This window comes from Gouania willdenowi, chromosome 6 (assembly GCF_900634775.1).
Source record: "Gouania willdenowi chromosome 6, fGouWil2.1, whole genome shotgun sequence".
Lineage (NCBI taxonomy): Eukaryota > Metazoa > Chordata > Actinopteri > Blenniiformes > Gobiesocidae > Gouania > Gouania willdenowi.
Genome location: NC_041049.1, coordinates 9270363 through 9293655, shown reverse-complemented (window position 1 = coordinate 9293655; position 23293 = coordinate 9270363). Strand labels below are relative to the sequence as shown.

General features: G+C 37.5%; 1 protein-coding gene across 2 annotated transcripts in view; it reads left to right on the top strand.

Moving 5' to 3' along the window:
• pcloa (piccolo presynaptic cytomatrix protein a) overlaps positions 1-18977 on the top strand; it is a 69624-nt gene extending 50647 nt beyond the window's left edge. For both annotated transcript variants that reach the window (XM_028449170.1, XM_028449169.1), the window contains 10 exons: positions 2963-2989; positions 4786-4879; positions 6836-6907; positions 6978-7224; positions 7722-7988; positions 11020-11161; positions 11257-11315; positions 13799-13933; positions 15180-15325; positions 16192-18977. In XM_028449170.1, the coding sequence (XP_028304971.1) occupies positions 2963-2989; positions 4786-4879; positions 6836-6907; positions 6978-7224; positions 7722-7988; positions 11020-11161; positions 11257-11315; positions 13799-13933; positions 15180-15325; positions 16192-16335 (1333 nt within the window). In that variant the 3' untranslated portion in view covers positions 16336-18977. The remainder of the gene's footprint in view (positions 1-2962; positions 2990-4785; positions 4880-6835; positions 6908-6977; positions 7225-7721; positions 7989-11019; positions 11162-11256; positions 11316-13798; positions 13934-15179; positions 15326-16191) is intronic.
• Positions 18978-23293: the final 4316 nt, after the last annotated feature.

Here is a 23293-nt window from a genome sequence, read left to right as displayed (position 1 = left end):
ACAGCATGTTCTATATCATTGATAAAAATGTGTAAGCTAAAATATAAATGTAAAAGAGAAATACAAATGTTAAATAAAAATCTAAATGTTACTTCTAAATGTTTAATGTATATCTTAATGTCACTAAATCACTCTTCCCCTCTCCTCACTCACTGAACTGCAGTAGGTGGTGTGGGCGCTGACCTGCCCACTTTGCATAATTTCTAAACATTTAGCCTTACACTAGGCAACTGATTTAACATTTAGATTTAGATTTAACATTTAGGTTTACATTTAATATTTGGATTTAAAATTGAGGTTTACATTTAACATTTAGATTTAACATTTGGGTTTACATTTAAAGTTTAGATTTAGATTTAACATTTAGCTTTACATGTACATTTAACATTTAGATTTAGATTTAATATTTAGGTTTACATTTAACATTTAAATGTAACATTTAGATTTAGATTCAACATTTAGGTTTAGATGTAACATTTACATTTAGATTTGACATTTAGATTTAGATTTACCATTTAGGTTTACATTTAACATTAAGATTTAACATTTAGATGTAACTTTTAAATGTAACGTTTAGATTTAGATTCAACATTTACATTTAGATTCAACATTTACATTTAGATTTGACATTTAGGCTTACATTTAACATTTAGATTTAGATTTAACATTTAGGTTTACATTTAACATTTTGCTTTATATTTACCATTTACATTTAGATTTAACATTTAGGTTTACATTAAAATTTAAATTTAGATTTATTTTTCATGTGTACACATTTTTAAAAATGATGTAGAACATGCTGTTTTAAATGATTTTCTGTCTCAAATGAAAGTAAAATAAGATAAATTGTTTACAATATGTCGGCTATGTAAGAGTTTTTATATTCGGCACCCCATAACCCTCTGTGCACGCTTCTATACAAACATGCTCACTTAAGCACAGAAGTGCACATGCTGGTGTATATATGCAGTGTGTGTATACATGAGCTCCCACAGCTATCAGCAGTCACCCATGCAGAGCCTGTTCAGTTGCATCACACACGTCTCTTGGTTACCACATGAGGATCCAGTGGAAATAAAGGCTTAGCAGGTAGAAACTGTACAGAAACTGTTATTTATAACACGCAGTTAAACACAACATTCACATCATGTGATTGCTGTAGTTTTGACTGCACAGTTTTTTTTTTTTTTTTTACTCAGCCTTAACAAAACAACAACTCAACAGTGTTGTTTATGACAACCTATATTAAACCATTACACACACTGTGACTTAATCAGCTGTTTTTTATTCAGAAACTCAAAATACAATAAATAATTTAACATTATGCATTGTTATTTAATAGGGGTAGGACAATATCTCACTTAATATCACGATATTGAAACGTCACAGGATGTCTAGTCTGGTGATCCGCGTGTTGGGGGAGCGAGGCCAGTCGCACTTTAAAACGGAAAAGTCTTCTTTTATCCTTTGAAGTTTCCATGTTATTCAGAAACGAGACTAAAACTATTTTGCTGGAATTATTACGCAGAAGTCAAGGAAGCTTCAAAGGAAACATCAAAGCGATCAGCAGACACCTCTGACAAAGACTGGCAGTTGACAGTCGAAACAGGTCAGGAGATCAAGGTGGATTTCCTGAGGAACAGTAGTCTGAATAAATGAAACCTTTACATATTATTTTATCATTTATCTTGATTTTTTTTTTCTTAAATTCATTTTGGAGTAAAAGTCAAATACATTTTAATGTATAATTAATTAATAAAATGCTGTCATTTTTTTGTCATTTTTCTTTTTTGTATCGATCTTGTGAATCCACTAGCATGTATTGTATCTTATCTTGGAATATGTGTATCGACCCGGCCCTATTATTTATTATAAACACTAAACTGAAAAACATTTTACCATTGATTGCTGGAATACAAAAAGAAATAATTACATCCCCGTCAATGTAAAAGCACAGTGCCCGCAAATTACTAAAAATGGGTCTGCAACCCACTTTTAGGTCTTGACCCACAAATGGAGACCCCTTTTTTTTTTAGCCCATTAGAAAGTTGCATGAAGCCAGAAAAGCAGAACTCAGTCCTGAAGGTTTGTTGATGTGTTATCAGATCCTGTAAAGGGTGAATGTTCTATATCTATTTGGAGAACGTCATACAGCGCATTTTTAAGGAATGTTGGACAGAGAATCTTTTATTTTTAGGAAGTCAAGTGGCTCCCTTTGTATATACACTACTTTTGTTGTGCATATAGTCAATAAACCCATTCTATTCTATTCTATTCTAATAGGTAAAATGTAAAATGTTCTCTTTTTTTTGGCAATGCCACATTACATGTGTCTCAGTTGCATGTTTTATAATTGGTGCACTGGTTATGAATAGATGGTTAAAGGAATATTGGAATGTGAAAACTTAATATTTATTCTAGTCTGGATCTAGAATAGCATATCTAGGATATGAAGATTCATATGAATATGAAGGTGTGAAGATTAGGCTTTTTATTTAAAATAGGTCTTTCCAATGCACCAAAAGACAGTAGTCTAACACATGTTCATCTAAAATGAAACTCTTTATCTATGATTAAATATTTGTTCTGTGATAAAGGAGAACTTAACTATTAATAAGCACTCACAAGAAGGAAAAAAAAGTAATGTGATACTTCCACAGTTTGGTTTGACATTTGAAGTTCTCCACTCTAGTTTCCACATGATGCTTCACTAGACCTGAAGGTCCTCTCAGGCTCACCCACACATGTGCTTCCTGACTCTTTACAGCCCCCACTGTAGCCCTCCAAGCCCCTTTTCCCTAAAACCAAGCCCAACTTTTCACGCACTAAAGTTAAAATGTACAAGCATCTAATAAAATACACGCACACACATTCCACACGGTCGCTGACCCCCCCCACCTTCCCTCTGACCACTGTTTTTGTATGTTGTTTTCTATATTTAATGCATGCTGGACCCCCTCAGTCAGGTCATGGTTGTCCAGAATGCAAGGTATGTGACTTGCCCGCTTTGGGAATTTGGTTCTGTTTTAGTTGCAAATTGGTTGTCAGTCTGGTTTAAAAAAAAAAACTCCTTTTATCCATCTTTAAGTCTACTCGTAAAAGTAGCCACTAACTCTACTCACCCTTAAACCGCCGCATACCCCCCCCGTTCAAATGTTCCCATAACGTTCCCTCTATTGTTTGTAGTGTTTGTAGTGTTAGAGGCATCAATATATCACCATGTCTTATAACCTACATTAAGAAAAACTCCTTTTTCTCAGAAAAACCGTTGTGTTTTCCTGGTTGGATGGTTGGATGTTGTTGTTGTTACTGTAAAATTATTCCTTGACTGATTCTGTTTACATGAGTTGACCCCCCCCCCCCCCCCCCGTCGCTCTGCATCGTAGCACACAAACAACCCCCGCCCATGTTCAGTGCAGCCCTTTATTGTTTTCTAAAACTTTATTTTACGTCATTGTTTTTAACATTATTACGGCGATAATTTTATCGTTTTAACCTCACTCTCACTGACTTCCCCATATTCTATAATCTGACATCAAACCCTTCACACAACACTGCAAAAAACATCCATATTAACAAGTCATTCACTTTACTGCCACCAATCTGCTGGGAAACAAGGTGGTTTTTTTGGTGTTTTATTTCTTTATTTTACAAAAAATTAAAAATTATTCCATTAAATCCAGTCAGGGTTGGCGTCAATTATAGTTGTAATTGCGTACTTGGTAATTAATTACAATTATGGCGTAAACATAATTGTAATTGTAATTATCAAAAATCTGTTGCTGTCGTAATAAATTGTAATTGAGTTCAGATAATTGACTTTGTAATTGTAAGTGCCATGAAAATTCTATAAAAAATGGTAATTTATAATTTAACGCAAAACTGGAGAACAGTGTTACAATTATATGTACACACATGTAGTTAACAATTATTAAAATATGTTTCATATCAAGCTTTCCCACATTTTACCATTTAAAGAAATATAAATCTAGGTGTATACTGACAGAAAAAAGGCTCAGATACCCACAACAAAAATATTAAAACCTATATTTTCATTGGAACCCTAACAAGGTAACCAATATATAGGAAAGTAATTCACAATAGATATTTGTTTTTAGTGTATTTTACAGCTGATTTAGGACTTGTTATCATTAGAGATGCTAACAGAAAACTAACACAAGAGGAAGATTAGCTTTTATTAGCTTATTTTTTTCAGACTGAGTAATTGTGATTAATTGTAATTGAACTTTAGTAATTGAGGACGTAATTGTATTTGACCTTCTGAGGATAGAAAATAATTGTAATTTAATTGTAATAGGAAAAAATGCAGGTCACTGTAATCATAATTGAATTGTAATCGAACATTGGTAATAGAAAACTTCATTGTAACTGAAAAATGTAATTGACCCCAACCCTGGTTACAATTATTAATTTCAATTTATTTATTTGCTATTTCCCTTTATAGCTTCAGCCAAAATTTTTGTTTGGTGCTGTACTTTGATGATTTAATTCATCAAAATATCTCAATCAAAATGACTTGATAAACACGCAACTGGAATTTTTTGCAGCCCATTTTCACGTCGTCCCACTGTCCATGCACGCAAACTCCATACATCGTTACCATCCAAGCAACGTGCCTCACGTTTAATCTCTTCCCTTGACTCCAGTAACTTTTGTATGATGGTTTCCCCCCTTTAATCAGTCACGTCTTTCCTGTGCCTTATGACGGACTCTATTTGCGTGTGTGCATGCTTGTTTGTGTGCACGTATGTTTGTTTCCCTCAGTGCGGAAAACAAGAGGAAGTCAAAACACGCTGGAAAGAGCATCAACCCAGAGTGGAACCAGACCGTCATCTATAAAAACATCCACCTGGAGCAGGTAATGTGGGCGTGGCATTGGTACTGATGTTGACTCACTGTTTTCGTTCTCACAACACCTTTTCAACTGAAGGCTAACTGTGTGTTGAATTATAAACAATAAAAGTACACTAAATTTAACCAGTAACTGATTAAAAAACAAAAAAATAAGACAAGTGTTAACACAGGGGGTTAAGGGTTAGGGTTCAGGGATAAAGTCTCACTTTTATTGCTTTGATATTGCTTTGATGTTGCTTTTGTTTTGCGAGGTTTAAGATAAAGACTGGAGAAAAAAAGAAAACAAAGAAACTTCCAGCAAGATTCCTTTTTGTTTTCTTTTTGAATGGTATGTTAAGGTTTTGTTTATTCAGACAAGGTTTTTCAGGAAATTTTTAACTCCTGACATGAGATACTATTCAAAAAGAAGTTAAAATTAATCTTGCTGGAACTATTACGCAGAAGTCAAATTAAACTTCAAAGGAACCATCAAAGGCGATCAGCAGAACTCCTCTGATGAAGACTGGCAGTTGACAGTCAAAACATGTCAGATAAACATTTCCTGAAAAAACTTGTCTGAATAAACAAAACCTTAACATACAAAACAAAGAAATGGTTAGGGGACTTCCTGTCATCCTTGTATTGAATCTGGGTTGAAATGTAAATTTGCATCCAATAAGTGTGAATTTCTTAGTTGGACTGTGAAAAAAGAGATTATTAATAGTGGGCAGTGTTGGATCACGAATAAAATCTGGAATTCAAGGGATAGAATGTAAATCATGGTGCTTTTAAGCAAGCTAGGAACGTGGAACTTAGAAGCGATTTTAATTCATTCAAAAAGCAGCAGGGTGCGGCAATGAGTATTTTTCTTTAGATGTGAATATGAAATTTATGGTTTAGGTTTGCCTTTTTTTCCTGTAACCCTATTATGAATTCCCATATAGTGAAATAGATATAAATGTGAAATTGCTTCCAGATTCCTGTTTTCAAATATTAAATAAGGAAATGAGGACAAAGGCCTAACCCGATTCCAGGAATTGGGAATTTGGTTAGGGTTGTAAAAGTGAAATCTGGAAGTACTGTACCTAGGATTGGTGCCTCCAATCCTGCCCAGATAGCATACGGGTGGTCCACATCTTGCAATGATCCGGCACTTTTGCCATTTTTCTGGCCTGCACTGAATAGACGTGAGCCAAAATTGGCCCAATTTTGGCTGAATTATGGCAAGTTAGCATCACTTCAGACGTGGCCCTTGGTCCAGGCAACAATTTGATTTCCCACGCCTGGTTACAAGCTTCCAGATTTTCCCTAAATTTCCCACCCATATTTTCACATTTACCCTTATCAAAGACGGCCAAAATATGACCAACTTCCTTTGTACTACTTTCTTGTCTACACCCATTCTCACTTCCTCCAAGACTATGTCTATCAGCCACTTCCACTGAGGCCCAACAATCAACCATAAGTTACGTACATACACGAATAAATTAAACAATAATGATTGGTACAGATGACTAAATTGTCCTTTGATGCCAACTTACGAGGTTGGATTTTAGCCATAGTTGGATTCATTTTGCGTTTCATTGTAAATCACAGATATTATTTTTAGATGCGTTTTAAATGTAAAGACAGAAGCATAATGCTTCTCATTAATATCCAAAGTCTTCACTTTCTCTGACTAACCCATGTTAAGCCAGTTACATCTACTGTACTCAGTGGGTAGACATTTTAACAAAGTCAGTCAGAGCAAATTTCAGATGCATCATTGTCGAAATCAGTTCAAGTAGCCTCTGGTTTTTAAACTAAAATAAAGTTATTCATTCTCCAACAAGAACAACTAGAACACAGTGTTTTGAGAAAAGAATGCACGTTTTGTTCCGGCCGTGAATTAGAGAAAAAGGGAATATAATCATCACAACAGGTTTGATGCTTGCATTTTCTGTCCTTGACTATTTGTATTTGTATCCTTTGACTTTTCCAGCTCAGGAAAAAGACTCTGGAAGTTAGTGTGTGGGACTACGACAAGTGCTCCTCCAATGACTTTCTGGGAGAGGTAAAATATCATTCATAGCGTTTCGTAATTTCAGTTTTTGAGCTACTTTTCAAACTCATTCCATTTCCAGGTTCTGATCGATCTGTCCAACACGGCCCAACTGGACAACATCCCTCGCTGGCTTCCTCTGAAGGAGCAGAGTGAGGGGGAACACCAGAGACGTTCCCATTCAGGCCAGGGTAGACACGGGTCATCCAAACAGTCTTCCCAGCATTCCTCCCCGAAAACCACCGGTTCCTCACATGACATTCAGGATTCCCCCAAATCCTCTGTCATCAAGAGCCGAAGCCACGGGATCTTTCCTGATCCAGCCAAGGGTAGGATGCAGTGAATTCCCTTCACTTGCTTGATCTAATCACCATCACCCACTAACAACACTTTACGCTTCACTGCTGCTACCGTCACCTTCCCCCCAAGCTCTGTTTCCTTTCTTTCTGTCTCTTCTTCTTCTGCCTGTCAATAAGTCTTGTTCTTCTCACTTTTTGGTCCCACTTCCTTCTTCTGCTCATTGCTGCAGTCAGCTTCTGCTTCATGCTTTTTGCTTTCCCGTGCTCCATTTGTCACGAAGCTCAGAGGCCTAGCCTTACATGCCCTTCACATTTCCTCTAACACAGAGGGCAACATGGCCGAGGAAGGCTTTGAATGCTTACAAGAATGTTGACAAACTACCTTCAAATTAATTGAAGACAGAAAAGCAGATTACACTGGCTAGTTTGTGTATTACCCCTAGCCAACAGCACACGCAGAACAGCAGCAACACAAACGTAAAAGGTATGCAGTAATTATGGTAATTTGGTGAATTTGGTTGTTTTAGACACGCAGGTGCCCTCAATCGAGAAATCTCACAGTAGTCCTGGCACATCGAAGCCTTCCCCGTCCGAGGGCGGCCACAGCCACAGCCGCAGCCACAGCCATGGACATTCTCGCTCACACGGTGCTTCACGCTCCAGCAAAAGTGCCGCACGACACCATCATCAGGAGGGCGATGGCAATGGGAGCGGCGGAGGTGCTGCCATAGCAACGGGCGATGATGCCCAACAGCAGCAGGCGCTACCGCAGCCACCTCAGCGCCTCCAACCAAGTAAACCCAGGCGCAAATAAACACCACCATGCAGCATGGCCGCCATGCACTCATCTCTTCAACTTTGGTTCAGTTTTTATTTGGTAATTGTTTCTTTTTAGTTTCTTTGACCATCAGCTCCCTCTGCTCCTCCTCCCTGTTGTAGAGTGAGTCATTATTTCATCGCCTCTCTTCTGTACAGTATGCCCATGCACCTATTAAGACAATCACCTGTTTAATAGCACAATACTTTTAAATTAATTCATCTATCATAGACTGTAAATGGGAGTTATCTTATGATGGCCTAAAGTGCTTGGGGTCGGGACCCCATGTTGGATCGTCTAGAAATTGCTAAAAAAAAAATGAGTAAAACGGATAAAAAATTACAAACTATTATTATTATTATTCAAATTCACATAACACACAATACATATCAAATAACTGTATTCTATACTTAAACTTTCTCAAATACAAATCTAGTTAAAATAAAATGCAGTGTAAAAATATCTGATGGGGAAAAACGTTGGGAACGTCTGCCCTAAAGTTTTCCAGGATTATATTTCCTTTTAAAACTAGATTGACCTCAATTATAGTTATTGGAACATGAATATGTGCTTAAAATGATACAGTTAAAGTGTTTTTGAAACCAGATGAAATAATTGATGCAACTTCTCACTTGTGAAACAGAAGAAAGCTGCTACACCTCCCCCTTAAAATATTTTAACCTCTTTTCTTTTATTTTATTTTTTTAAGTTCATTCTGGAATTTTTAAAAATTTTTTTTTTTTTTTTTTGATGAATTAGCTTTTCTAAACTCCCCCCTCAGAGTTGGCTGTGCATGCAGTCCCCCTTCCCCCACTTTGTGTTCCAACCACCGCCCACACTCACACTGCACCCCAGTCGACGCTGCACAGCCTCGCCCATCTGTGACACTTGGGGACAGACAAGTGTGTGCAACCCCTCACTGCGGCTGCATGTGATTTGACTGTCGAAGCTGGTTACCATGGTGAGGATAAACCGCTTTCTGAATCTCCATCTTGCTCCTCCCTTCGTTCCACCTCCGTATCCCGGCGTTGACACTGTGAACACACACACAACAAACCCCCCCCAGGCCAAAGAGGCCGACTCTCGCTGAGAAACCAGAGGCACAGCGTAGTGGGCGTGCTCACCATTCAGAGAGCCCAATCCGATTGGCTGCCTGCGCTGCCGTCACTCGTGTCAGCCAAATGGAGCCGAGCAGACGGCAGACACCTGACCCTCAGGAAAGCCGTCTCAGAGGAGAGGCCGCAGAGCACTGGAGGTGAGAGTTTGAAAGCCAAAGAGTCTCCTCTCTGTCATGTGACTGAAACACAGATGGAGAGAGAGAGAATGAAAGAGAGAGAGAGAAAGAGAGAGAGAGGATGCTACTAACGCACACCAGCAAAGAAAAGAAGGGACGTCAGGAAGGCAGAAACACAACAATCACGTCACTGGAGATTCATGCAGTGACAAACTCTTCCTTTAAGGCCACCAACTGAGCCACTAATACCAGGAAGTCAATGTCTGATTGGAGTCTTTGAGCTTCATTGAACTGGTATTAGTGGGATTGACTTCATGGTGTTTGGTGGCCTGAAAGTGAAGAGTGTCTGCATGGATCTGTTCATCATCACATCATTCATGCTCCATCATTCTACCTGATCACATGTTAAATAATCCAATTAAAAATTATATTCATACACAATGTTTACTTTAAATACACTCAGATGTAAAAGTTGGATGTAATTTGAGCTCAGGGTTTCTCATACAGACGACTAACAATGTCAGCTTGGGTGTATGTTTTAGGACATCCTCAGGTCTCAGAGTGAGGTATCAGGAAAACCTCGGTCACTTGTCTAACCAAACGGACTCATGATGACTCAGCAATACCTCCATCAAATGAAACACTGTCAAATGACATGGCCTCAGGCTTCAAACTAAGTCGTCTGACTCAATGGCTTCAGGACATAAAACACCACATTGTATTTTGAAGAAATCGGAAATACACATAATGTCATCGATATGTGCTGCATCGGATACAATACAGACCCGCTTTGTCCTATCTCCAGCTCACACTGGGCACTAGGCAGGGGTACACCCTGGACAGGGCGCCAGTCCATCGCAGGGTTACATTCATAAAGACAGACAATCACTCACACGCCCATGAACAATTTCGAGACTCCAAACCAATGCGAGAACATGCAAACTCCACACAGAAAGTGTCCTCCCTGGGGCTTGAACCGAGGACTTTCTTGCTGTGAGGCGGACGTGCTAATTAATTTAATCAAACAATACATGAATATGTCTTTACTTTTGAAAAATAAAAGGGAGGAATGGCTTTTCAACTTGCTTCTTCATGTGCACTTCCGGTTCCTTCAAAATAAAATGCCATGTCGTGTTTTACGTTGTCACGTACTGAGTTTGTAACCATACTGAAATTGTAACCTAATCCAATAAACAAATAAAACATGCGTCCGTTCACTTTGAAAACAAAAATAAACAAAACTGAATTATTATTTTTTTTAGCAATAATTCATTTTCCGATTGTGCGCATGTGCATATATGTGCATATCAATCTCGGTGGGATGCAATCCCAGTACGCCACAATGGACTGATACTGTTGAGTCTGACGACTTTTATTTTGAAGCCTGAGGCCATTTCATTTGACTGCGTTTGGTTTGACAAGTGAAGCCTTTTTTATCTGACGGAGGTTTTCCTGATACCTGATACTTCACTCTGAGACCTCAGGACGTCCTACAATGTACAACGTACCTTAAGCCTCTTCTTAGGTTTGCATAATCATAAGTGTGTGACACCTCTGGCTTTATGTGTTTGTTTTATGTTACCTTTACATGTGACTTTTACTTTCTGGTATAAATATCAAACACACATTATCCATCATGCTTGTGTGCTGCTGTCTGTTACAAACAGGTCCACGTGTGTTTATAATCATTGTAATATCACACAATAGAGCTGATTAACAAGCCTTTACTTTACTGTCTCCCACTGATGATGAGTATGGTCGTGTCTCTGCACAGCTCGTGCTGGCTACAGATCGGGCGACGCCCCCATCATGGCGGCCTCGTTGGACAGCGGCCTGAGCGGCAGCGCCTACAGCCTATTGGATGAGGAAGGAGAGGCCAACGAGGTGGACAGCGCCATCTTCCAGGTTCCCCGACTGTGAGTCGCCTTTAGTTGTACATCCAGTCCTCACACTGCCCTCAGGTACATTCTAGTACAATATGTCTATGCTTTCATCGCACGTGTTTCTGTAGTGGGAAAATCTCCAACGGCACCGACGGGTTGAAATCATCTCTGGGACTCGACGGTGAAGGTTTGATTGATTTATTTAAATTTGACATTAGATTTGACTGTCTGTTGTTTGTTTATTATTTATTGACTTATTCACTGTTAAGTAAAGAAGGGCAGAATGTGACTCCATTATGTCGGGTTCATTCATTTACTATACCACAGACTTTGTTCTGGATCAGATCCAGATTGTGATTTCATCACAATTTAATTTTTTATTTTATTTTTTTAAATGGGCGTGCCCTTACATTAAGACATTCTGTATCATTATTGATTGGGTTATACATTATCTTACAAGCCTTTAGAGCCTGTATTATGAACACGGATTATCATATCTCTCCGTTGGCGGGCTTCACCTAACCAAACATTCTCCGTCACAGAGCAGCTGTACTATGAAGCAGGATATAAACACGTTCACTTTAGACAGGTGATTTCAGCCTGGCGACATCTACGCTCTAGTGACAGAGGTGGAGATGGCATCGCCAGATTCACCACAAACACGGAGAAACTGTGTAGAGCAATTTACATCACAATTGACGAATAATTCTTTAAGAATATGAAGAATTAAAATCCATAATCCAGACCAAAAACAACACTGTTGATGTAGCATAAGCAGGAATGAATGAATGAATGCAGGAATTGATGTTAATACTAAAATTGGTGAGATTATTAAGGGTGCCTCGATCCAATATTGATATCAGATATCGGTCCGACATCAGCCAGAAAAGGAATATCGGATTTATTATAATATACTTATTCAATTGTAGAATACTGTAGATATTATGTTGAAGGTTATAATGTACGTAAGCAATTGATTAATAATAAATGGGTCAGTTTTACTGTTGCTGACTATTATTCTCTGTTTGAATAACATCACTTGATCAAGCCTTTTCTAACATTCTACTCGCTCAGATCCTACCCAGAACAAAACCTGGTCCCGATCAGGTTAGCTGTTCAGCCTAAGTTACCATGGTGATTTAGCCCGGTAAGAAGTTAGCCAGCTTCATAGTACAGCACACACTGAATAAATCCTGGAAGTTAGTGCAATAAGAGGAAATCCAGCTTTGTAGTACAGGCTCTATACACATTGATTTGAGTAGAAAGTGTGTGTGTGTGTGTGTGTGTGCTGTTGTGATGGAGATCTAGGGTGCACCTCACATCAAAAGCAAACTAAAAATGGTGTGAAGTGATTAGATTTCTACAGTAACCTACAGATCGTATTCATCACTTTAATCCCTGCTCGTCCGTGTTGCTGTGAGTCATTTTATGATGACTAATAAAGCCAATGTGAACACATAACCTTTAAAAACACTTCACACTCACTCTCTGTTTCATTCTCAGATTTGCTGCAAAGTGTGAGACAGACATTTGTATGAATTCACACGTTCTTTCTTCTGTCTTTTCCACTGAGTTGTTCACCTACACCTACACCTACACCCAGCCCTAAACCTGTGACTGAATAGCTACAATTTATTTTATAGATTTCAACCACCCGCCCCCCTGTAGGGAAGTGGATCCCCTCTGTGCAACTGTATAAACAGATCCATTTCTCCACAGCATGAGGAACACAACGTAAACACAAACCAGCTGCATTTGTTGTTGACCCAACTTTCAAAACTGTCACTGACATTCTGTTACCACGGAAACTGGCATGCGTCATAACTTCCGTAACATCCTGATCGTTTTTTTTAAAACCATGAATTTTGTCTTTTGTGCAGCCTATTTCTGATATTACCACCACCGTACATTTACATGTAGTGAACAGTAGAGGGACACATTGCAGAGAAACATTGAATAGTGTAAAGAGTACTGATTTATCCTACTCGAGTAGAAGTACTGTTACTTGATTAGTAAAAAGAAGCTCAATTAAATAGTACTCAGAGTACAAGTTACTAGTTACTTTCACCCAATAATAACGATTTTATTCATATAGCGCTTTTTTAAGGAGATTCAAAGCACATTATAGAAACCATTATTCATTCACACCAGGGTGGTAAGCTACATTCTAGCCACAGCACCTACATACCACCAACATTCATGCACAATTCATACCTCTTCAAATAAGGCAATGTGGGTAAAGTGCCTTGCCCAAGAACACAACGACGATGACTTAGATGGACCGGGATTCAAACCCACAACCCTTAGCTTATTGGACAACCCAGTCTACCACTGATCCATAGTCGCGTATAAACTTAAACAGGCACACACAAAATAAAAGGTTCGTCAAAATGTACAAATCTTTTTTAATTAAAATAACACCGTTGAATCCAATTAAAAAATAAAAAATAAATTATCATGCTCCAAGAATATCTACATTTATGAAAACAGTGCCAGGGTAACAACATAACAGGTAGAAAACACAACCTGAACCCAAGAAATTGCCTATTTGACTGTGTGTGTGTGTGTGTGTGTGTGTGTGTGTGTGTGTGTGTGTGTGTGTGTGTGTGTGTGTGTGTGTGTGTGTGTGCGTGTGCGTGTGTGCGTGTGCGTGTGCGTGTGTGTGTGTAGGTAAGACCCAGGTAATGGGTGAGATCAAGATCGCTCTGAAGAAGGAGATGAGGACGGAGGGAGAACATCTGATCCTGGAGATTCTTCAGTGTCGGAACATCACCTACAAGTTCAAGAGCCCAGACCACCTGCCAGGTACCACAAGCCCCTCCTCCAACCCCACTCATTGGATCCGTCAATCACATTTGTAATAGAAACGCTATGACAGCTTGGAAAGTACAACACACACACACACACTTGTTCTGGCATCAAATCTTCAAGTGTTTGCCAGCTCTAATGGAACAACTGCTGCAGTCGTCCCCTCATACAGGCTTCCTAGCTTTACCGTGCTTTTAACTCAAGACAAAAAAAAATGAGCAAGAAGAATGTACGACACAATGCAATGTGTTCATGTTGATTTATAACCATCAAATGTGCAAATAGAAGTTCATCATGAGAATGTTTGATCAAAACGTCCTGTTACACAACCGTAGATGGTTGTATTGTAAAGCTGGGACAATTTATCGTGCAACAAAATATCGTGATATTAAAAAGAAAAGAAAGATGTATCGCCGAGGGTGGAGCTGCACACCAGATTATTAAGGTTTTTTTTTTTTTTGTATATTCCTATTGAATTGAAAAAGGTCATACCCCGGAGAAAGTCGAATAAAAGAATGACTATTAGGGATGTTTGATACAAGCTTTTTCCCAATATCTGAATGCCAATATTGTCCAACACTACATTTTCGATTTCCGATTTTAACCGATACCGATATGTACATAACACCTCTTCCATCTAATTCGAGGTCACATGATATGTAAATAAAATTAAACACTAAATAACAGATTAAGCCTACTTTCATACTTTTATAGAATACTTTTTAATCTTTAGTTATTGAAAAAGTGCCATATTTGTATTTAATGTGTTTCCAAAAAAACAGCACACATTGTTTTTTTAATATCGGTGGAAAAAATTATACCGATGTCAACCAATATTACATTGTATGGCTATTATCAGTGGGCCAATATTTTTTGTGTCTTTTTTCTTTTCTTGATATTGTATATTATGTTTATGCGAGTATAATATGTTAGCCATAGTTGGTTATTGTATCATATCTTGAACTCAATGTGTTGTCCCACCTCTAATGTATTGTTTTTAGATTATTATCAGATTACTTCAACAGTTAAACATGTTTTTACCTTTATGTAAATCTTAGATCTGATGAGATGCAGTCGCAGCTCTCGTGTGGTTGTCTTCATTGTGTTACATAAGGAGGACCAGTAAAGTGTTATATTGTTGTAGCACATCCTGCTTTTTTTCCTTTTTTTCTCTTTTTGGCTTTTTTCTTTTCTTCTTTCTCTTTTCCTTCGTTTTTTCACTGACACACTGTTATATGCACAGATCTGTACGTGAAGCTCTACGTGGTGAATATCGCCACCCAGAAGAGGATCATTAAGAAGAAAACCAGGGTGTGTCGACACGACCGCGAACCGTCCTTCAACGAGACCTTTCGCTTCTGCATGAACCCGACCGGCCACGCCCTACAGGTAAACACACAGTGTGTCACCGACACCAATGGTGTATTTTATACACAACACCACGTATAGTAGATAACCTGAACATATCACCAAGTTTATGGAACTATGAAGATAGGTGACATTAGCGCTTCTTGCTAACGCAAATAAAACCCACCATATTTTTTTGTTTTGATTTTTTATCTTTCTTTTTGTCTTTTTTACTCTTTTTTCTTTTCTTTGTTTTTCTTTCTGTTTTTCTTTTTTTTCTTTTTCCTTTTTGTCTTTTTTTTCTCTCATTTTTCCTCTTTTCTTCTTCTTTTTTTTTTCTCTTTTCCTTTTCTCTCTTCCTTCTTCCTCTCTTTTTCCTTTCTCTTTTCTTTTTTTCTCTTTCCTTTTTCTTTTCTTTTTTCTTTCTTTCTCTCTCTTTTTTTCTCTTTTCTTTCTTTTTTTTTCTTTTTTCCTCTTTCTCTTTTTTTTTTTTCTTCTTTTTCCTTTTCTTTTTTTTTGTCTTTTCTTTTCTTTTTTCTTTTCTTCTTTTTCTCTGTCATTTTCTTTTCTTTTTGTCTTTCTTTCTCTCTCTTTTTTCTCTCTTTTTTCTTTGTTTTTCTCTTTTCTTCTTTTTTTCCTTTTTCTCTTTTTCTTTTTCTCTCTTCTTCTTTCCTCTTTCTTTTTTCAATTTTTTCTACTTTTCCCTCTTTTTTGTTTTTCCCTCTTTTTCTCTTTTCTTCTTTTTTTTGCTCTTTTTTGTCTTTCTTTTTTCTGTTTCTTTCTTTGTTTTTTTCATGTCGTCTTTTTTCTTCTTTCTCTTTTTTCCACTGACACACTTTTATAAATACAGATCTTTATGAGACGGCTCACTATATCATTTCTTCTTCTCTCTGCTTTTTTTTAAAAAGCTGTTCCTGGTGTCCAACGGAGGGAAGTTCATGAAGAAGACTCTAATCGGTGAGGCGTACGTTTGGCTGGACAAAGTCGACCTCCGTAAGCGTGTGGTGAGCTGGCACAAGCTGCTTGCCAGCACAGCGCAGATCCACTCCTGAAGGAACTCCCACGTGCAAAGCATTCTGGGAGCCTCGGGGTCTTCATCACTGCACTATTGTCATCAGGGGAACGCAGGGTTTGGGGGTCGTCTCTGTTCCAATGCTTTTTTTAAAACGGTCTCATGATTTTATTACTCGTGTACGGGCACTGAACACGTTTACAGGGCGTAATCAAAAGTAGATACTCAGATACACGTTTACATTACCATGTGGTCATTCTTACGGGAACGAAAAACCTTTGAATAGATACAGGAAGTGAACACACACATAATTTATTTAGATGTTTTATCGATTAAATAAGAATTTAAAAAAAATATGGCTTCCAAAAGACCACAACAGAGACATTTTATTTATTTTTGTATTATATTTGTATCATTTATCCTCTATTATTTAAAACTCTACCTTTTGAAGGGGAATCTATTTTCTAACACACTACCTAGCATTCCTGTTCAGGAAGTTTGAAAAAAATATATAAATAAATCAAAGGCAAGCATCAAATTATACACAAAAAGTGCTTGTTCTGCACCATTTTCCTCATCTTTCCACTCTATATCAGAATCAGACGCTCTATACTGTGCACGTGTGTGTGTGTACATATGTTCGCCGTGCACAAACACACACACACCCACAGTCTTTAACGTTGTATATAGTGAGGTGTCATAGCAGAACATAATATAATAGTAGATGACTTTATCGCAGACAATCGAGTCTTGATGATTGTGACATAGAGATTTTATTTACCCATGATGCCCCATTAGAATGTGAGATGTTTACGTTTATCCTTGCCTTCTTTTTTGTGAAATCCAAGCACATTACGAGTGTTCTACAAACCAGTCTTGCTTTTTATTTAGCGAAGGGCAGTCGACGACTTTCCTTTTGTGGCTTTTTTGCACTTCTTCTTCTTCTTCTTCTTCTTCTTCTTCTTCTGCGTAGAATGTATAACTGACAACATAAAAGATGGAGGTTGTTTTTTGTTTTTTTGGTTGTTTTTCCAAAGGTGAGGAAGTAGTAGAGAAGTAAGATAAGAGGTTATCACTAGAGCGAGCAAAAACACAAAATGTGCCAGAAAAAAAAAAAAAAAGAGAAAAAAAAAAAGCACTCACAAAGAAGCACTAAAAACAATCCCACGATGTTGCCGTTGCTGCTGATGTTTTGGTCCAAATTTTTCATTTTTATTTTGTGTGAGCAAAATTCTGTGTTTTTCATCGTCTGTTTAGAAACGTCTCGCCCCCTTTTCCGTCAAAGCTGGTTACTTAGCAGTGATGCTACACTTTGAATCTAAGTGATCTCTATGCAACATCACACATGTGTCACTGCGCTTTGACTATAGCCAGAAAAAACAGGACAGAAAAAGCATCACCCTCCTCATTTTAATTGTTGCACTGCTGTTTGTTTATATCACCGACCGACTGGTCATCGCTTTAATTCGTTTTATCACGTGCTTTTTGTATCTTTTCTTTCTTTATCTCTTTCTTTTTTTTATTGTTGTATTATATTTGTTTACAGTACATATCAAGTGTACAGATAGTTTTTGTTTTTATACTCAGTGTAGTGCTTGTTTACAATGCTTAGAGGGCCTGAAACTCAGAGAACCAACATTTTTGCCCTTGTGCATGAACACACACACACACACACACACACACACACACAAATAAATTTCACCAAGCTTGTTATTTAAAAAAAAATAAATAAACAAACATTCCTGATGCATCTCATGTTGTTATGCACTAACTCGTTAGATTGTTTGATTTTTAAAGCTGTATGCATATATAAGGGGAATTAGCCCACTTTAAAAAAAAAACAATTTCTTCTTGAATGAAAAAAGTGGTCATTAAAAGCTCACCGTGTGTGTTTCTGTTTGTATTTTTAACTCGTATACCCATGTGCTTGTGTGTGCAGCCTCTTCATACCAAGTCCATGCATGCCATTGCCCTGGAAAAACCTTCTTTTAAATGTTGTCTGTTGGAAAAATATCAATCCTCACACTGAAACCACACACAGATGCTAACTCTCTCTATTTCCAGCCTTGTAAATACATAGCGTTTTTTATACAGGGGGTTCGGGAAGCAATAGGTATTTTAGCATATGACAAAAAAAACAAAAAGCATGTGGTCGTAGAGAGAGAACAGGACCTTTATGCTTTTTCTCTGGATCACTTGTACAGTGGATACACTTCTTAAAGGGATACAGACACACCTGACCCTTTACACCGAAACACTGACATTTTCCCAGTCCCAACACGGAAGTTTTATCTTAACAACTCGACTTGTAGTTGCAGGAGAATTTAAATGTGCTCAAAACTGGATGTTGCATGTTTCGTTGGTGGTTGATGATATTTTTATGTCCAGATATTATCAATAAAGACAAAAAAATATATAATATGACTAAGGTAGATACAGAACAAAATGTTATAGAAAGGGATACTATAAGGAAAACCTATAATTATTGACATTGTATGCTGACTGTACAAAGATTATGCTTGTAAAACCTGTCTGGTTTTTACTTGTAAGTAAACGAAAAAATAATAATCTAATGTCATGGTTTTTGTGATTGTATACGGAAGGTATTGATAAATTATGCAAAATGTGCTGTAAAAATGGCTGTTGCCCTATGTCTAAATATTAAATATGAGTACAAATGAATTATTTCTCTTGCACTGACTCTTCATTTTCGTATGGCATGTATAAACAATACTGCTTCTTTCTCATTTTTGTGTCCTACCTCTGTGTGATGTAATGACACTATAAAACCACATGGTGGCGCCACTATACATATTTACAAGGACGACATCAAGGCCAAGATGATCAAGTAAGACCAAGTTAAATAAGGAATATGACATTTAATAATGATAACCGATGTGATTATCATTATTAAACATGTAATATTTGGTTTGTTATTTTACTGAGAACAAAAACAAACAATGTATATAAGTTTCAGAAAAATACCTGTAAGAAATGAGAGTTGATTCAAAGTTAGCTGCTATGCTAGCTAGCACAGTTGAATCTTTTTAGCACTCATTTTTAGACTATAGATCTGAACCTCATTATCAGTGAAAATTGTGCCTCCCATAGGTAACATTTATCAGCTAAAATATGTTTATACTGTTAAAGTGGTGAAAATTTAGAAATGTCTAGCATTACAGCTGCTCCGTACAAAAAAAGCAATTAGCTATGTTTAGCTTCACAGCATCACACAAATGGTTAGTATTCACCCATTTTGAACTCTGTGGGGATTACTGACAGAAAGTATAGCTGCTGCGCAGCAATGGTCAGGGCCAGGTAATTTGAGGCAAAAGAAGGCCGCAGCTGTTAGCATTTAAATGCACATTTTAAACAGCTGTCAAAAATTCAGTTATTAAGATAAAAATTTAAAAAAATTAGACCGCATGGAGATGTTGGTAATTAGTTTTTGACAATGATTTATCACCTCTATAAATGAAAAACTGATGTTTAAAAATGCCATTTTTGCACCCACTCGAATTTTTGGCATGAGTGACAAATCAAAGTGGTGTAAAAAAAATTAAAGTAAGGTAAAATTCTGATATTTTTCAAACTTCATCTACCATGACTCCAACATTCTTATCATATAGTTTAATGAACTTTAAAAATGAATTGTGCACAAATTTGAAAGTAGTCTATATTCATACAATCTGATGCACTGTAGAATCCGTGCATTATTCGTTCATTCGTTTTTCATTATGTAACAAAAACATGAAAAACGAAAAAAAAAAAAACACTCATTATAAGCAAAAGAGCTTGAATTTGAAAAACAAGGCGTTTTCTGTTTTTTCATTTTGGTTTTGAAAACAAATATCCAATAATGAGTGTTTTTTTTTTGTGTGTGTATTTCTGAAAATAGCAGGATGATGAACTTCACAATATGTTTAATTGCACAAAAGTTTCTTCAGTAGGCCTATTGAGGCTACATTTTGGTGAATGTTGTTGATATGTTGTGAATTTCTAACACTTTGAACTTTAGAAACTTGCTATAGTACCACCTTTAGGACCAGTGGCTTGTTTTTGTAGCTCAGTCAATCTGGCATGGGACTGCATCTTTGTGCAATATGTGGTCGTTGTCATGCATGGGAAGTCAGAAGTAAGTAAGCCAAAGAAGAACGTGCACGATGACAAAAGTTCCTGGCAGCTTAGGCTGCCTAGCCTAAGTTATATTTACGTTCTTTTACCTCCATTAATATGCATTGACCCTCCAAAATCAAGGACATAAATTAGAAATGTTGGCAGTTTAATTTGGAAATCCAGGGTAAATGTGCCAACTGTTTATTTTGTGAAGAGTGTAAAACAGGGGTGGCCGATCCTGGTCTTCAAGAGCCGCTATCCAGCATGTTTTAAATGTTTCCCTCTTCCAACACAACTGATTCAAATGATTAACTCATCATCAAGCTCTGCAGAAGCCTGATAACGATCCTGGTCATTTCAGTCAGGTGTGTTGGAAGAGGGAAACATCTAAAACATGCTGGATAGTGGCTCTTGAGGACCAGGATTGGCCACCCCGGTGTAGTAATGCCTGCCTTGACTTTACTCTGCCTCCAGGGGGAGACAAAACACTGTTTCACCCAACCAGGCCTTGACTGAAATTAATCAAAATGCTACAGATGCTTTGTCGTTTATGGCTAAAACGTACATTATATTTTGACTTCATATTGATTTGTTTTGAAGCAGAACCAACATAGGCTAAACCTTTAATAGTTAATGATAAGGTGTAGATACAATCTTTCAATAGACAGTTGGGACACACCTGTTGCAAAGCCTGTACATTGCTGTGGTTTCTGTATGAAGCCTAAACTATACTTTAATAGCAAAAAAAAACCTCCATTTGAGTAAACGAGTGTCTGTTGTTTGTTATTAAACTTAGTGTTACAGCTCTTTGACAAGTATGATGTGTGTCATAAAAGATTGATAGAACTCTTATACCCCAAAACCTTGGTAACAAGTAATAAGTGTTGGTTATGTTGTATTAATGAAGGGGTCTATCAATTTATTCAGGTTGTATGCTACTTCTAAAAGAAAGTTTTTATACTCAATAGCTAATTAGGAGAGTTTTGTCAGTAGTTTAGAAAGTTTGCAGTTCTATAGGAGTGTTTAGTTTAGGAACTTTAATCAAGTTCTTAATGAATGATAATTCCTTGATGAAGGTTCTTTGGAGAAACCTGGAACTTTGAAAGTCAGGATTAGTCTAACATCTCAAAAGTGTTTGCTGTTTGATCAAAGGACTCAAAGCACTGTCAGCCGCCTCCCACTCTGACGCCTGTATTCTTCCAATCTGTATCCTCTTTGTGTTTTATGTTCCTCATTTCATCTTTTATTCTCACCCTCTCCATGCCTCTCCCCTTCTGTTTTCTCCCGCTCTCTTTCTGCTAGATCCCTCAGATCTTCCACTTCTAAAGATTTGTTTGTTCCCCTCTTTTGCCTTCAAAAGATGTGTTCTGCATCAGACAGAAGGCCTGGAAACACGCTCCTGTCACCTTGCGTCTTTGATCCGCTGAGTGCTTAACTTGATCAAAACGACAGCGATCTGGCCATTCGGCATCAGGAGATGCTGTCGGATGCGTTGGCTCATCCAAGGTCGGCCGGGGGTCTCACATCTGTCCAGTATAACTCGATCACGACGATGTGTCGATATTAAAGATGTTGCTTGTGTATATATTAGGTTATTCAAAGAAGAATCATGATGATTGCTGAGGATGAGATGACTCAACATTCACCATCAATGACTTCTTATCCTTTGGTTGATTGGATGACTATTCGTCAAGAGTTTTAATCAAACTTTATGATATAAATCTTGTTTCAGAGGATGGATCATAATACCTGGTTTTGGTTTTCATTGGCAGAGCTAAGAGAATTGTACTTTTACCAAATGGCTTATCTTTAACTATTTGCAATTCAGCTTTAGTTTATTTCCTGTTTGTGACATTTTTTGTTACAGGAGTGAAGTTGGTGTGCTTCATCTATACAGATGAACAGATCTGTGTATCATCAGAGTAACATTTTTATTGTGAACCCTGATAATGTTGTCCGCAGGAAACATATATAATGTGAAAGGTATCGGTCCTAAAACAGAACCTTGTGGAACTCCATGAATAACTGTATGCACAAAAGGAATCATTGGTAACTTAAACCCAGGGGGACTCTGAGACAAAATACTTAATGTTTCCAATTAAAGTGGACTTCTAACACAAAGACATGTTGGGTATTGAATAGCAGAGGATGGATGCCCGACCAAAGCCCAACGGGTCGGGTTGGGTTTGGACAAATATGTTGAACTGCTAGTCGGGTTTGGGTCAGACTCGGTCACATAGTGTCCTTGCGTGCAGCGTTCTTGCCATACCGCAGAACAAAGGAGGACAGCCTTGAAGCTTTCAATCGTTGATACAATCCTTTTTCTGAACAAGAACATGGTGTATCCTTAGCTTTGATACCTGGATTATGTAAATAGATCCACTGGGTCTCTTGTGCACACCGCTCGTCTGTTTGTGTTTGACGATTGGTTGTTGCCTCGTTCGCTGACCTGTTCTGTTTATAATAACAATTGTTTGGTATTAAAAGCGAGCTTAGCACTAAAACAAACGTAAATATGTCATTTGTAATCGGAAAAATTAGATTTGAACTGTCTGTTTCGGGTCCGGTTATTGCTTTGTTGGGTTTGGGTCGGGCTTGGACAAAAAAATGCGGCCCGATCCGCATTCTATTGAATAGGGATGGGATCAGAGAAAGACAGATCACAATATAATTCCATAGACGAGCATGGGCTCACGAACATTAAGATGCAATACTTTGTAAGGGGAAAGAAGACCAAAAATTTGCAGTTGGAAAAATAACCATGCTTTTATTTAACTTTAACTCTGGTGGACATACTTGTTCTGAGTATGACCTTTTCAACTCAAATGGAATATTAAAGTCTACATGGCCCAGATTTAAGATATGGGCATGTTATTTTTTGA